Consider the following 15,795-nt stretch of genomic DNA (forward strand, 5'->3'; position numbering starts at 1 on the left):
TGGTGCTAGGCAGAAGCAGCCTGAGCACTTGCTTAAGACCCCCAGCACCCCAGGGAGGCCCCCATTTGCTTTTTTTAAAATGAGTTGTAGGGAGGGGGTGCAAAAATATTCCTGTTTAAGGCCCCCAAGGGGCTAGCATTGCCTCTGCGCAGCAGCCAGGAGTAGGTCACCCCCCAGCAGGTACCTTCGCCCCAGAGCAGTTTCCCTTCCCCCCCAACTAGCTAAAGCCACCTTTGCTCCCCCCCAGCACAGCTGACGCTTCTCCCTCCCAGCCCGAGCGCTCAGGGCTGTTACAATGGAACTAGCCCAGCGCTCTACTGCTACGCTACTAGCGTAGCGCTCTCTCCGCAAGATAGGTATTCTTTCTCGGTAAGCCAGGTGTTTTGCGTAAACCCCCTTGAGCAAAAAAAAAAAAAACGCACGGACTTGCTACCGTTTGTTTAGCCTTCCTTCCTACGCACGTTGCGTAGGTATCTGCGATTTCCCGACCCCCCACCCCCCAGAGCGGCCGCAAACTGCGTAAGACCATCCCTTCCTTTTTCCCGGCGTTGGTCTACTCCCGCGTGGCTAGCGCAGAGCTCGTGCTGCGTCCGGAAGGGTAGAGAGAATCTTCGCGCTGGTTGCGTAGCGGCCGCCCCCGCCCGCTAGCTTTACGCCGTTGGCGTAGCGTGCCCCAAGATGGCGTCGTGGTCGTCGTCTGCAGCGGCCGGGGAGCTGGCGGCGGAGCTGGCGGAGCTGACGGGGGGGGATGAGGCGGGCGAAAGGCGGCAGCGTCAGTAGCGTGTAGCGGAGGCTCCCGGCCTCTGAGAGACTCTGCTGGGAGGCGGGTCCCCTTCAGTCCCCGCTGCCCGAGACCGGCGCGGCGGGTCCCTCCCCCCCCCTCAGGGCCGCCCCGAGCCGAGACCCTCCCCGCCGGGCCCCTCGGCGCCCAGGCTTCGCTCCCCCCGCGAGGCCCGTCCTCGGTGTCTCCCTCCCCCTCCTGGGACCATCCCCGTGGAGCCGAGCCCCTTCCTCCTCCTCCTCCTCCTCCTCCTCTCAGCGCCCCGCAGCCGAGTCGCCTCTCGGCTCCCTCTCAGCCCCCTCGCTGCTCGACCTTCCCCACAGCGGAGGATGATGAAGCTCAAGTCCAACCAGACTCGCACCTACGACGGGGACGGGTACAAGAAGGGGGCGGCCTGCCTGTGCTTCCGCAACGAGAGCGTGGAGGAGGTGGGTGAGCGGCGGGGGGGGGTCCCTCGTGAGGGGGAGGACGGTGGGGAGTAGGCGGGGGGATGGGGAGACAGTAGATTGGGGGAGGGGCTGGCTTGGCCTAGGAGTGAGGGGGGTGGGCTGGGCCACCCTGGGGAGTCATCGGGGGGACAGAGAGGGAGGCCGTCGTGCATGGGGGAGTGCTTAGGAGCAGAGTGGGTGGGAGGCTTGGTAAGAGAATTATTGAGCCCAAGGAGACGTGGCGACTGGGTGGCTCAGGCTGGGAAGAAAAGGCAGTGGGGTGAAGCTGTAGAGGTGGGGTGCTGTTGCCAGGGTGATCGGGGGAGGCTGCATGTTAAGCCTGTGGAAACATACAACCTTCCACAGAAGCAGAGGCTGAGAGACCTTTGGAAGTGTCAGACACTTAGGAGGGTAGGATAGAAGGAATTGTGAGGCAGAGGTTGGGGGGGATAGTGCTTACAGGTTATTGACTGGATGATAAGGAAATTAGGGGTTCCCACATGGTGCGGGGCTCAAAAGAGCCAAGATATTTAAGGTCCCTTGACATGGTTGGCTGGAAAGAATAAAGACTGTTTTTTACCACTATAGCTGCTGAAGTGTACAGGGTTCTAATTTTTTGCCAATCAAGTAGCAAGCGCTCTGTCCTGCAGTCATAGAAACTCGAGGTGGGGGAAGGTACAATAGATTTTGGTAGAGGACAAAGTAGATGGAGGATTCTGAGAGTAAGAACAACTTGAAAGATAAAGCCATCACATATCATAATTTTCTTTCTCCCCCTGTGCAAAATCTTGACTTCTGAAGGTGTTTATGTGGCATTTGGGGAATTGAATGTAACAGAAAAATTTTGCAAAACATATTTAAGAAAATACAAGATATAGTTTTGAGTGAGGGTGTTGGGAACATTATTTTTCTGGTGCAAATGAAGGAAAGGTGCAGAATGGAAGGTTTAAAGCACTTAAGGGGTAAAATGATCTGTTATGGCGTGGCATGGCATGAGATTTGCCAGTGGACTGTACTAACCACAGTGGCAGAGCTTTAGTCCAGCACATCACATGAGATGGGAAAGGAAACATGACCCTGGATTTATAAAAAGAAACTGGGATAAAAGGGACTGATGCATTGCCAGAAATTGCTGTCCAGAGAGGTTTGGGGAGGAAGTGGGAATTAAAGGTAAATTGGTTAGCCTAGGAACACTTATGCTGTAGAGAACACTTGTGTCTTTAAGGTGAAAGGGAGTGAATTTGCACAGAGAGATGATTTTCAACACTTGTTTTGTTTAATAAATAAATAAATTCTTATTTGGGGGTAGAGTATTTAAAACAAACCAAGAGATAACCCCCTATGTGAGTGTAACGGAATCATATTGACTTCTTCTGATTTACTGGTTCCTGCATGGCTGTACTAAAGCCTTTGTTCTCCTTATTATCATATTTGTAGCTGGAGGAAATCTGAAGGGAATGCAGACAGTTCACTGGAAAGTTAATTAGCATACCATTTGGTTATTATTTAATGTGGGCAAAGGAGCCCTTATTCTAGCTGTGCTGTCATGGTGAAGAGTGTAAGCATTTCAGTTATAAATGGTCTGAAGGATTTAAAACTTGATCGTAAAAACTTTTGTGTGAAATGGGTCTAGACAAAAAGATATGGTCTTTCTTACCAATTTCTATTAAACTGTTTTGCAATTTTAAAGTAAGTATAAGGAAAATTGTGGCCTTATGGTTTCAGAGGTTGCTTTGTGCTCCAATGATGCTGGGCCTAATTAAGAAAATAACATTTCCTGAAACAGTTTACACAATTCATTAGGCATATGTGGTAACTTTTTCATAGGAATTTCTAGACAGGTGTGTTTAGGTATATTTGTATTGTAGTATTTGATTGTAATATAACTAAATATGCAAACATATTTATCCATTGCAAGCATATGATACGTCAGAGTAGAGCCCCATGTGGATACAAAATTTGTATTCGCATGTGATCGGCAAACATGATCCGCGGATATCTGCAGGTATGCAGGGCTCTCTATATAAAAATTGAATCTGCATCCATCTGCGATCCGCATACGTAGTTCATGGATATCCACAGATTTGCAGGGCTCTCTGTACATCAGCTTTTGACAAGTAGTCAGTTTGTACGTTACTACAGTTAAATTTGCAACACCATCATAGACTAAACTTCTTTCATGTCACTGATCTGTTCACTGCTGTTTTGATCTTGGTTACACAAAACTACTATACATTAAAGTAACGGTTTGTCAACTTGAGAAAGTTGAATTGGTTTAATTAAGGCGTGATTTTTTAAAAAACTGATTTGGTTAAACTGGTAGTAAAGATTGTGTGGACACACTCACTCTTTGTTTAAACCAGGCTTCTTTCAGTTTAGTTTAAATTGATTAGGAATCGCTTAAACTAAACTGAAATAAGCCACTCTTACACCAAAAGAAGAGGTTGAAAAAAACCTCATTTAAGTTAAACTGGTGCAATTTCTCCCTGTAGCTAAGGTCTAGCAAAGGTCTAACTCCAGTTTTAAAAAACAAAACAAGAGTTCAGGGCTAGCTACTGAACTGTCTCTGATTGTATCTTGTGGTTTTCATAGTTGTGTTATAGAAGGCAGTGTGTCGGGCTCTGGAGAAATTAGAATCTGTATTCTCAAACTCCTTCCTTTTATGGATTTCATTCCAACCATTATGTATATTTAGGAAGTGTGTGTGATCACAACAGTAAAATCAGTTAGCACAGAAGTTCTCAGCTGGGGGAGACATGACAAGGCTTCGTTAATGCCATTGACTGAAATTTGATGCGGTCCCTATCACGGACCGTGGGGAAGTCTGTGCAAATTTGATTGAATGGCATTGCAACTTGGCACGTGGGGTTGTAACGTCCCTCAAATTTGACCTGGTTGGCCCCTCTATCAGGCCTCTGAGGGTTGGAAGGAGAGGTGAAAATGGATGAGAAGGACAACAGGGCTGAGGATCCAGATGAGTCAGGGCAGGGGATCCTTGGTGTCTCACCCCATTCTCTGCACAGGCTCCACGCAAATTGCTGCTGCTTGCACTGGGTCCTGGTGGTCCTGGTCTCACATTTTGCTCAGGTGCAGTTTTGCCTCTGGCAGATGATGTAGGCCAGGCCTGCGGAGCAGCAATAGCTGCAGCATAACCTTGAGGACTTTGCCTTCTATGGCTGCCTTGCTGCCTGATTGGGGCCAGGCGGGAGCTGGCAACCAGGACAGAGAAGTGCTGGCAGGGCCAGCTCCCAATAGGGCCTCCAAGGGTCTCTGAGCTGGGGCCAGTTCTAGGACATAGAGGCCTGGTCCTTTCCATCCTACCGTGGGGATTGGAGAAGTGGGGCTGGGTATCCAGCCCCTGTTGAAGGGGCTGCCAGCCTGCTGCTAACTGGACAACTAGTCAGTTACAAAACAAGAGTTTAGGTCCTGCTGCTCCCCTCACCTCTATTCTGTCTTCCTTTGCAACCCCACCACACCTCTGCTTTGAGGGTATCTCTATGCCTGCTTGTCATGATGGAGGGACAGATGTGCCAAATTTGAGTGGCTATGTAATCCCATGCATCAGGCGGTATGCTTCTTACTATTGTAAGGGGTAGCAAGGGGCTCCAAATGTGTGTGTAGCGGGGAGGGGAGCCTGAGGGGAAAAATACCCCACTTAGGTGTTTTTCATAAAAGGTCAAGAACCCCTGGTCTAATGGATAGATGAAACAAAATCTCACATCCATTGTATAGTACTTTAAATGGGTTATTTTGAAATGGACCATTTTTCATTAAATTATCTACATACCTGGTATCTTCTTTTTTTGAAAAGATATATTATTGAAAAGTCAGTGTTCAGACAGGCTACTTAAATGAGGTTGTGTTAGAGATTAAATACGTTCTTTCTCCATATATTATGTTTTGCATACCGAAATTCTAGATAAAAATACATTGTTGCTACAAAAAATCCTCTAAAATTGGTGAAAGAATAATTAATTTAAAAAGAAAACCTAAAGTACAAATAAAAAAAGAACAAACTTAAATTGGCTCAGTGCACAGAAAGCACTTTATTGTATTCCTATTCTTTTTGAAACGATAGATCCCCTTAAAGGAATGTCTGGTCCCCCAAAAAAAAAAAACCTGGCTATGTAAAAGAGATTTTGAACAGCTGTTAGAGAGCCTTCTAGCAATAGTTGGCGTAAAAGTACTCTGAAAAGGATGAAAATATGAGTGTGAGTAAACTCTTGTGATACTTGCCTGTGTGTGAGAGAAAAAGGGGATAGTTTAGAAATTTAAATAGCTGGTTAAAGGGAAGCAATGTAATGATCCTGAATTTAGTTTATAACCCAATGTGGAACTTTGAAGTACTGCATTTTAGCACTGTGATATCTTGCAGATTTTTAAAAGTTTACTGCTGGTTGTATATTTAAAAAAAAAAAAAAAAACTTTGTAGGCTTTCTCCCCCTTCTTCCCCCCCAATGAGGATTTGAAGCAGGGATCTAGAAAACTTCACAAATTCTCTTTCAGCTGTAGGTAAAATGGAAATCGACTTTCTGGAACTTTATATGCAAAATTTTAATAAAAATACAAATAACAGATGTTCAGTTCTAGTGGGTTTTTTAAAGCCTTGGCATTGAAGTGGCTATAGCTATAAACCTACCTAATGGAAGATAGGTTGATCATTAACAACTTAACAGTTTGAGGGAATTTTGGAGAAAATACTTGTTTCACGAAAAGCAGGGCATTACTGCTCTCCAGTTTATTATTGAATGAGGAATAAAACTAGATGAGGGAAACTACGAAAGTATACCCAGCCTATAGAGATTTTTCCTAAAGAGAGTGCCAGGTAACCACTGTAACACAGAGATTCTCAAACCTTTTTAATAAGATGAGCTAAGTTTTAAGAGATACTTATGAACATCTCCATGCTCAGTGATGATCACATAACATCCTTGTGGTATCCTTACAGCAATTGCTCACATTGCTTAACATGTAATATTAGAAAGTATTTAATGTGTGTTCAGCTATCTTTAATATGATTCAATAGCTGGAAATAAGGAAAGCCAGCATCATGTGATCAGCCAGCTTTCCACAGACCACAGTCTGAGAATCATTGCCTTAAAGGCTTAACTTGACTACTGTTTAGATTTCCTTCAACTACATAAGAGGTTTATGGTTAAAACAAAATAAAAATACCCACCGTACTTTGCTAATACAATACTGTATCTGCACTATATATAGGCTTAAAATCCACTTTCTCATGGCATGTAGTAAATTTTCAAGAGAATATATGCTTTCATCTAAAAAAGTGGTTTCTAGACTTTATGATTGTAAGGTTACCTTCCTAAATTGAACTGGGTGTAAAACAATGGAATGTTGTCTTCCAGAGTCTGCCGAAATGCTGGTGGGATATGAATAAGGTTGTGGGGGAGAAAAAGAGGAGGGGTAAGATTGGTGGGTTACGTGTAAAGTAAGATATTGGCAGAGACATTTACAGAAGACTGAAAATATAGGGAAGAGTGTAGAGTGTATGGAGAGGAAGTAAAGAGGCAATAGACACTGAAAGGAATGTAGGGAAACGAACCATAATGTATCACAGGGAAGAAAGTGGAAATGAAGCCAGGAAGGGAAAGGATAAGGCCCCCTCCTACTCCCTTGAGAAAAACAGTAACATTTTAAACTTGATTTAATAGAAAGTTGTAATGTTACAACTAAATACAGTATCTAGTAAATGGACACAACTGCTGTACTTTTTAAAATTCAAGGTGAGAAAGACCTGCATTGGCAGGTTTAGTCTTCAGGCTAGTAGGTTTCTGGTAAATCTTTCAAATTTTGTATGTATTTATATATAGTTTGGCCCCTTTTTAACTGTCTTTGATCTAAAGGGAATAATGCACGCTGAACCTGTTTTCAGAATATTATGTAAAGTTGCAGAATTCAGTGGGAAAAGAGACTCCTATGTGGGCACAGTTTAAAAAAAAAAGTAAAAGGCCCCTTGTGTATTTTCTTACTCCAAATGAGTGAGCTTATGTTTCTTCTTGAGCATATAAACACATATCTCTTTCCAGTGTAGACTTTATAATTTCTGTTTGGAAAAAATAGTCAGTAAAGAGTTAAGAAACCAATGGGCATTGAAAAAACAGAAATGTTTGTTTTGTCTTCCAATCTATAAATAAAAGCAAGGTTTGAGAGGGTGAGATCTACTAGTTTTAAGATCTTCAAGGACATAATGACCAGAAACAGTTCAATTCACTGATCATAGATGATATTTTCTTTTCTTCATATCATAGTTCGTTTTAAATGGAGAACATGTTTTGATAAACTTTTTGATACTTTCTTTTTATGTATCCAGCACATTTAAGGTAGCTTTATTTAACTAATTTTAAAACATTTTAAAATGCTGTTTTTGTGGATTTTTAATTGAATTTCCAACCAAGTAGAGCTTGACACAAATCACAAGTAAAAAATGTATCATTATCTAGTAAATAAAAAATGCATCATTCACCATTTTCTAACATAATAAAATATGTAAACATTAAGACTCTGGATAAATGTAAATTAAACTAAACTATGTAATTGCGTATATATGGTGTATCCTCCTGGTTAGAAAAATAATCACCAAATTTAGTGAAAAGGCAAAATTTAGTTACAAATTAACATGTTTTAATGGTCTCAATCAATGAAAATTAACTTTCTTTAGGAAAATAACTAAAAAGTATAAATGCAAAACAAGATAAAACTCAGTGATTTAAATCATGATTAAAATTGGTGATTTAAATCACTTTGGTTTGAATTGATTTATCCTGAGACTATAGGAAAAATATTTGTTCCTTGAAGTCTATGTACTGATAAATAGTGATAGAATGTGAAATGATTTGAAATGGTTGGGAGTTCAGACTGCAACAACTATTCATATAACTCAGTGTTTCCAAACGGGACTGCCTTGCTGAACTTCCTAAACTGTTTCAGGGAGATCTCTGGGACTGGTGCGGTCCACGGACTGGTCATTGGAAAACACTGAACTGATCTCATGACTTTACATTTCATGGCAAGTTCTAATAGAAATAGTGGAGATAGCCAACGTGGAGTTGAACTGGAGTGGCTTTTGAGTGCAGTGCATGAGTTTGGTTATGATAAATCCTACTGTTTGATATCTTGTCTGTCCTGCCTCTGTCATGTCTCCTCATGTATGTCTACTTGCCTGTCGGTCTTTAGACTGTGAACTCTGCACGGCAAGGACTGGCTTTTCTTTAATGTCTGGAAGGTGCAATGCTGACCCTGGATGCTCTTGTAAACAAATAAAATATCTTTGGGTGCCTTTATCCACTCAAGTAGCTTAAACTAACATCTCCGTTCTGATAACTCTCAGTTAACTTTAATAAAGTTGTCTCCATAGAGCCACACTGTAGAAGTCACAAGCTTAGCAGTGTAGTCAGTGAACAGATTTTTTTTTTGAGTTGTAGTTGGTAATTCAGAGGAGCCTGGAACTCCCTCCATAGCTACATTGTATAAATTGAGGACTCATCCTTCACCTCTGTAATGTCTTTCAAGTCCCTTATTTTTGCCTGCCAAAGTAGTCATGGAACCAGCCTCTTCTTTTCAATCATGTTAGTTTTACATAGGGAAGTTGTAAATAGTACATAAGTGATTACAACTTGGGTATGGTATATGCTTTGATTTTAGTTTAATTTTGTAGATTTCATTCGTTAGGTTGAATTTTTGCTGGTTTTGGGTTGCTTTGGACCTTGTCTAAGATGTTTGTCTTGCTATTTTCCCTTCTTTGGATTGGCATAAGTACCATTTATGCCTCAGAGAAGGGCACTTTGCCAGGCGCTGTGATGCTTCAAAGGTCTTCTCCAAAAGGAATGATAAAGACTGGCTCCAGAATGTGTCCCTGCCAGAGGTTCTAGTACATGACCCTCTCCTTAAAAATGTTTTACTAAGCAAGAGGAGTGTGGATGTTAATCCTTCCTCGGTGCTTAAACCTAATACAAAATGCTTGGCCGAGAAGGGGGGTTGGTTGTTTTTAAAGGCACTCCGTAAGGAACCATTGAAACATGTTTCACCAGTGATTGAGTAGGTGAGGGAAGTAGAGGAACAGGAAGAAAACACTGGGGAACATGAAGGGAAGAAATTACTTTGGATTGTTGTTGCTCTAGCCCCAGAGGCTCCAAGCAAGATAGAGGGCACATTGTACAGTCCCTATACAAACACATAGATAGAGACAATGTTGCAATTGAAAGAACTGGACAGTTAATTTTTTCTTTGATTTTTGCTGTATTTCTGAGAAACTGCTCTGTCTTAGTCACTGCCTTCAGGCGGATTTCAGAGGCTGTGTATTTTTTTTTAACATTCTATTCTAGTTTTTAGCTGAACTTGGTGAAAATCTCTTAGTCTCTGTGCAGAAACACTAATGAACTTCACTAATAAAATTAGCTTGTGTAATGGCTGCATAACTGTTAAATCATTTTTTGAAATAAACTTTCTCTTCACTTTGTAGATTTCAAATACAGTATATTTGAGTGTTTTTAAATATAATGCAACAATGGGAATAAATTTTCATTATACTCTGTTAGAAATATACCGAAATGCTTGGTGAATTTTAGGATGTTCTAAAAGGTACTTCTGTCTGATGCTATTACTTCACGATTATTGCTTCTAGAACATGCTGTGGTTAGAGCAGGAATCTAGGGAATCAGGATTCCTGGGGTCTGTTTCCACCTATGCCACTGGCTTGCCATGTGGTGTGGGGCTCAGTTTGCTTCTTTGCCTTTGTTGTTTTTTTGTAAAATAAGTATAATACTTTTTCACAGGATTGTTTTGAAAAAATCTGAACAACAGAAATCACCAGTGTAAGGACACATGGGGGAGTAAGACATTTAGTAATATATTACTGGAGTGCAAACTTGTAGGTGAAGGCATTTGCTGCAGCGGCCTGACCAAATGCAAACTTGCGAAGTCATATTCTTCCTATTTCAATGTGTTATACTGTAGTTGCAACTGGATATTGTGTTGACTTCTTGTACTAAGTTATTGTGCACAGAGTTAACCATTTGGCCAGAGGTGGCCATGCTTGTATGATGGGAGTATTCTCATTTGTGTATGTATTATATGATCCTTACATTCACTTAGTAAAATTTGTAAAGCATTTCAGGAACATTCTGGATGCATAATAGGTATGGACATAAGATCATTCTCATGAGCAGAATAGAACTGTTCTTGTGAAGGTCTTTTTTTTCAGATAGACTGAAAATATTTAGAACAAAAAGGACTTAGAATAATCCATAGAATAATGTATTTTCAAACAGAATTCAACATTAAGGCCAGATTAAGAGTTGATAGGGAAAAAGATAGTTAGCAAATAATGCTACAAATTCCACTTGTTAGATGGTACAGAAAACAGATTGATTAAGCACTGTTTCTCTGTGTGTATATGTAATAATGTATACATATGTATAATGTATAATGTGTATATGTAATAATGTATTAACCGCAGATGATAAAAGGTTAGACTTTCCCCCTTTAATGTAGGAATCTCAATGCATAAATCGAAACCGCGTATCCTATGATTATTTAGGACACCATGGCATGGTGGTACCAAAATTTTTTTGCCATTCTTTTATCTATTTCCAAGGAAGGCAATGATTAAGTCTGTTACGACTTTATCAAGTGGTTTAGATCAAACATTTGGCCGGCCTTTCCTGGCAGATGGTTTGTTTTATTTAGATAATATCTCAGACTTAAAGGCCAGAAGGGACTATCATCATCATGTAGTCTGACCTGCTCAACATTGCTGGCCATAGAACCTTACCTACCCACTCCTGTATCAGGCCCATAACCTCTGGTTGAATTACTGAAGTCCTCAAATCTTGATTTTAAAAACTTCAAGTTAAAGAGAGTCCATCAGTTAATCTAGTTCAAACCAGCAAGTGACTTGTGCCACATGCTGCTGAGCAAGGTGAAAACCCCCCAGGGTCTCTGCCATTCTTATCTGGGGGAAAATTCTTTCTCAGCCCCAAGTATGGCAATTATTTTAGACCCTGAGCATGTGGCAAGACCCGCCAGCCAGCCATCTGATAAAGAACTATCTTTAGTAACTCAGATCCTCCCCTTCTAGTGTCACTTTTCCGACCCTTTGAGATATTTGCTAATAGTAGTCAGATGGGCCATATGCAATTATAGGCAATCTCATTATACCATCCCCTTCATAAACTTATCAGGCTCAGTCTTGCAGCCAGTTAGCCTTTTGCCCCCACTACTTCCTATGGAAGGCTTGTTCCAAAACTTCACTCCTCTCTGATGGTTAGACCGTCCTCTGATTTCAAGCTTAAATGTGTTGATGGCGTGTTTGTATCCATTTGTTCTTGTCAGCCTTGGCCCTTAACTCTTCTCCCTCACTGGTGTTTATCCATCTGATACATTTATAGAGAGCAATCATATCTCCCTTCAGCATTTGTTCTGTTAGGCTAAACAAACTAGGCTCTTCACGTAAGGTAGGTTCTTCATTCCTCTGATCATCCTAGTAGCCCTTGAGCTAATTTTTCTTAAACATCGGAGACCAGAATTGCACGCAGTATTCTAGTGCCTTGTATAATGGTAATTACACCTTCCTGTCTCTACGGGAAATATCTCACGTGATGCATCCTAGAATTGCATTAGCCTTTTTCACAGCCATATCACGTTAGTGGCTCACAGTCATCCTGTGATCGGCCAATATGACCAGATCTTTCTCCTTCTTCAGTCGCTTCCAACTGATGCATCCCGAGTTTCTAGCAAAAATTCTTTAGTCCCTAAGTCCCTTGCACTTGGTACTATTAAATTTCACCCTATTTCTATTACTCCAGTTTTCAAGGTTGTCCAGTCCTCTCTTATGATATTCTGGTCGTCCATATTGGCAATACCTCTCAACTTGTCATCCACAAATTTTATTAGCATGCTCCCATTTTTTGTGCCAATATAGTTAATGAAAATGTTGAATAAGATCAGTCCCTAGACTGATCCTTGAGGAACTTCACGAGGAACTTCCTTCGAGCCTGACAGTTCACCTTTATCTGACCAGTTGTAGCCTCCTGTTTAACCATTTTTACCCACTTTTCAATTCTTGTATTAATCTCAATATTTGTCTGTTTGATTAATGAGAAATTAGAGTAAAAAACTGTAGCCATTGGGATGGTGGGTTTTTTTGAGAGAGAGAGAGACATGATAGTATGTATGTTCTTGCTTTCTCTCTCCTGCCTCTGCAACAATACAGTAGTTCACTCACCAATCTTATTCCTAGAACTGTGCTAATGTTACAGAGGTTGTTTCAAAATTGTCAATTATAATTGCATTAGAAACTGGTAAAAATAGAAAATAACAAAAATTGGTAGGGATTAGAGCTTTCACTTTCAAATTTCTTAGAAGCAAAAAACTTAAAAACAACACTTGTACTGTTTTCTTAAGAAATACAAACTTCAGAATTTTAAGCAGCATTTAAGTAGTGCAAGTACATACAAATCTGCTAATGGAGCGCTTTGATTTGTCATGAGATCAGTTAAGCTTAATGACTTCTTTCACTCCTTTCTTACCAACAAAGCTACATCTTAAATACCAGCCTGCCATTGCTATCGGGTTAAGTTTTCTGTTGAGGTTTTATTTTCTCTGGTTCTACAAAGGACAAAGATCTTCATTTTGGTGTGTTAGTCATGTGCTACTGTTGTGCTGTTTTGGGTCCACTGCATAGTGGAGAGATCTTTTTACAGCAACTGTACTATTTGGCCAGATTGCTTGCAAGAAGTACTGTTCCCCACCCCCCTCCATGATCTCACTGCAGAAAAGGAATACTGCCAGGAAGGGAGGGTGTGGGTGGGGGAGGAAGGGCTATAGGAATATCAGTGCCAGGCATTTTCTTGGTAATCCCTATTGGTTTTGATAAATCAAGTTGGGAGAAGCCTTAGTTTTTTGTAGAATTCCACATTTGTTTCTTGTAATACAGATGTTTGATAGCAAACATCCGTAGTTTAATAACTCTACTTGAAATGCTTATGCTTTTTAAAGGAGTCTGTTAGCGAATGGGAAGGGGGAAACAGGAGGGATTTTGTTTTAATTACAGCTGCTTTTTGACAGTGAATGGAAAGACAGCCAGGCTTTCTCCTAAAGCCACGTGAGGCCCCTTCCCTGCAGGGTTGTCTGGGCAATAGAAAAAGAGAAGTGCTAGCTGGCTGCTCTGTGGTCTAATCTACAAGTCTGCCTACTCCCTTGTTAACTTCACTATAAAGCTGAGGTGATAAATTTTACTATCACAAACATAAAAGCAGCATGTTCTGAAAGACAAAGTGGATAATAACTGTTGGCCTCTTGGCAGTGTGTTACGTTATCAGGAGCATTTATTATTTTTTATATATTTGAGGAAAAATGCTGTAAAAACTACATAATGTTACAGTACTTGAAATATTTATTGGACTTCAGTTGACATTTTGACCAGTGGCACAAGGGACAAGAGTTGAATTTTTATAACTTTGGTCTTAGAAGTACAGAATGAAGGCCACAGCAAGCCAAAAATGAGAATATATAAGACTGTAGATGGAAGATTGCATTTCAGCTGAGTGGGCCAGTATCTTCCATAGGAGAAAAATAATGTTGAGAAGTTTTTTTTTACCATTGCTTTCTCTACAGACCAAGAGAGTTAACACAAAAATACGGGACTCTGGAAAGATGTCAGAGGCTTTTCAGTGCTGCTGTTTAGGAGGGGAAGAGAAGTGTATTACTGCGTTTGTGCATCTTTGTTCAGGGATGCTAGCTTTAAAGTATAAATATGCCCTTTAGAGCTTTGCACAAGTTTGTACATTTCAAAACCGTATGACTGGGAGGTGAGGGGAAGGATTGAATCTCCATTACAGCACCTGCATCTTGACATGAAAAACATCTTTCTTCTCAAGTATTTCTTAATAATTTACAGAAAAATGTTACTTTACTGTAGGTCTGAGTTTTACTGGTAACCAGGCAGACTGTAAAACAATTAAATTGTCTTTATTTCTCTGTTTACATTGCAGGCTTGGGTCATACTATCCAGTTTATTTGAGATCTTTTAGCTCCATGCTTATATTGGGGAGTACAGCTTTTTAGATGTATGAAGTTCCCTATTTGCTTTTGAAGAACACAACTATGTCACAACTTTGCGTTGATCTAGTTCGTTGTTTGGTAAGAGCTCATTAGTGGCAATATCCTGTTTAAAATAGTCAAAAATGATTCCCCTGCAGAGTATGTTTCCTTCTCCTGTGAGTGAGTTTCCTTTTTCTTTCAAGTATGCAGTCTAACTTGGCTAGAGTGTGAGTGTGAGACAGGACTTCGCTTCTCACTGAGGGTTGTCCAGTTGTTCCCTTACTAAGGGTATTCTGAGTCGCATTAAAAAGTGAAGCTAACTCAAGTGCTGCAAAATTGTTGTTCACATCTAAAAGGTCAACATTTGGAGTTGGGCATTAAGTAGGGCACTACCTTGTTCTGCACTGTCAAACTGTCTATTTTTAAAAACTTTAGTATTGTGACTTACTAGCAGATCAGGTATCTCTTACTTGCAATTCCTCACAAATGCAAATTGATCACAAGTGAGCATTCTCTGTCCATATTCCAGGATCTGCCTCAGGCCTTGTCTACCCTAGAAGGTGTTGTCGACGCAAGTTACAGTGATGATCAAAAAGTGCTATAATTACAACTCTTGTGCCCTGTCCACACAGCACTCATTGTGTCGCCGAAGCGTGTCCAAAGTTGGTGCTCCAGCATTGAGCAGTGCACTGTGGGCAGCAATCCCACTGTGCAACTTGCCACCTTATGCTACTAGGAGTTGTGGGAATGCAGAGAGGATCGCAGTGTGTCATGGGTATGGGCTCAACGTTCCATGATGCAGTAGTTTCTGTCCCATTATTCCATGGTTTTCCAACTGCATTTTTCGGCATTTTTCAACAGCCCCAGTTTCCTGAGTGCTCGCTCGCCATTTCCATCTGAAAGGATGGATCCCGCACTGCTCTCCACTCTTGTCAGTGTTCTGAACATATCACGACTGGTCATGAATATGACCTACCCGAGCATAGGTATGCTGAAAATGCCAAAGTCAGGGCAAGCTGCAAAAGGAGAGCAGATTCTCCTAGAACTGGGTGGTGGCTAACACTGCAGTGAATTCACCAATCAGTCACAAACAGTGCTTCTGATTCCCCAAACTGGTTATCAAGAAGCTGAAACAAAAAATACACAGCCCCCTTCACTGCATTTCAGTCTCTGACTCCCAATCAGTCACTACGTCCAGTAAAGAGATAAATTATTAAAACTCTATGCTCTTTACCAAAAAGTTCTCCTGACCCCCCCATTGCCAGATCAATATGAGTTTGGATCTTACCCAAAATACCACGCTGCCATCCAATCTTTTAGTAACTAAAACTGAAAGTTTATTATAAAAGGAAGAAACAAACAAGGTGAGAGATGTTATATGATTAAAGCAATCAGATACATACCAATGATTTGAAAGTCCATATCAGCTTTTCAGAAGAATTGTGGAGTTTGCAGGCTTGTATAGCCCCCTGGTCATACATCCAGTACCTGGATGAGTATCAGTCTTTTGTTTTACAGTTTCAGTTG

At 41.1% G+C, this 15,795-nt stretch overlaps 1 protein-coding gene across 1 annotated transcript in view; it reads left to right on the forward strand.

Annotated features, from left to right (window-relative positions):
* The first annotated feature begins 684 nt into the window (after positions 1 to 684).
* NUDT3 (nudix hydrolase 3) overlaps positions 685 to 15,795 on the forward strand; it is a 35,840-nt gene continuing 20,729 nt past the window's right edge. The window contains exon 1 of the mRNA XM_067531781.1: positions 685 to 1,209. Coding sequence (XP_067387882.1) covers positions 1,111 to 1,209 — 99 coding nt within the window. The 5' untranslated portion in view covers positions 685 to 1,110. The remainder of the gene's footprint in view (positions 1,210 to 15,795) is intronic.

This window comes from Emydura macquarii, unplaced genomic scaffold, assembly GCF_026122565.2.
Source record: "Emydura macquarii macquarii isolate MOO-44397 ecotype Brisbane River unplaced genomic scaffold, CSIRO-AGI_Emac_v2 contig_3220, whole genome shotgun sequence".
NCBI classification, from domain to species: Eukaryota; Metazoa; Chordata; order Testudines; family Chelidae; genus Emydura; species Emydura macquarii.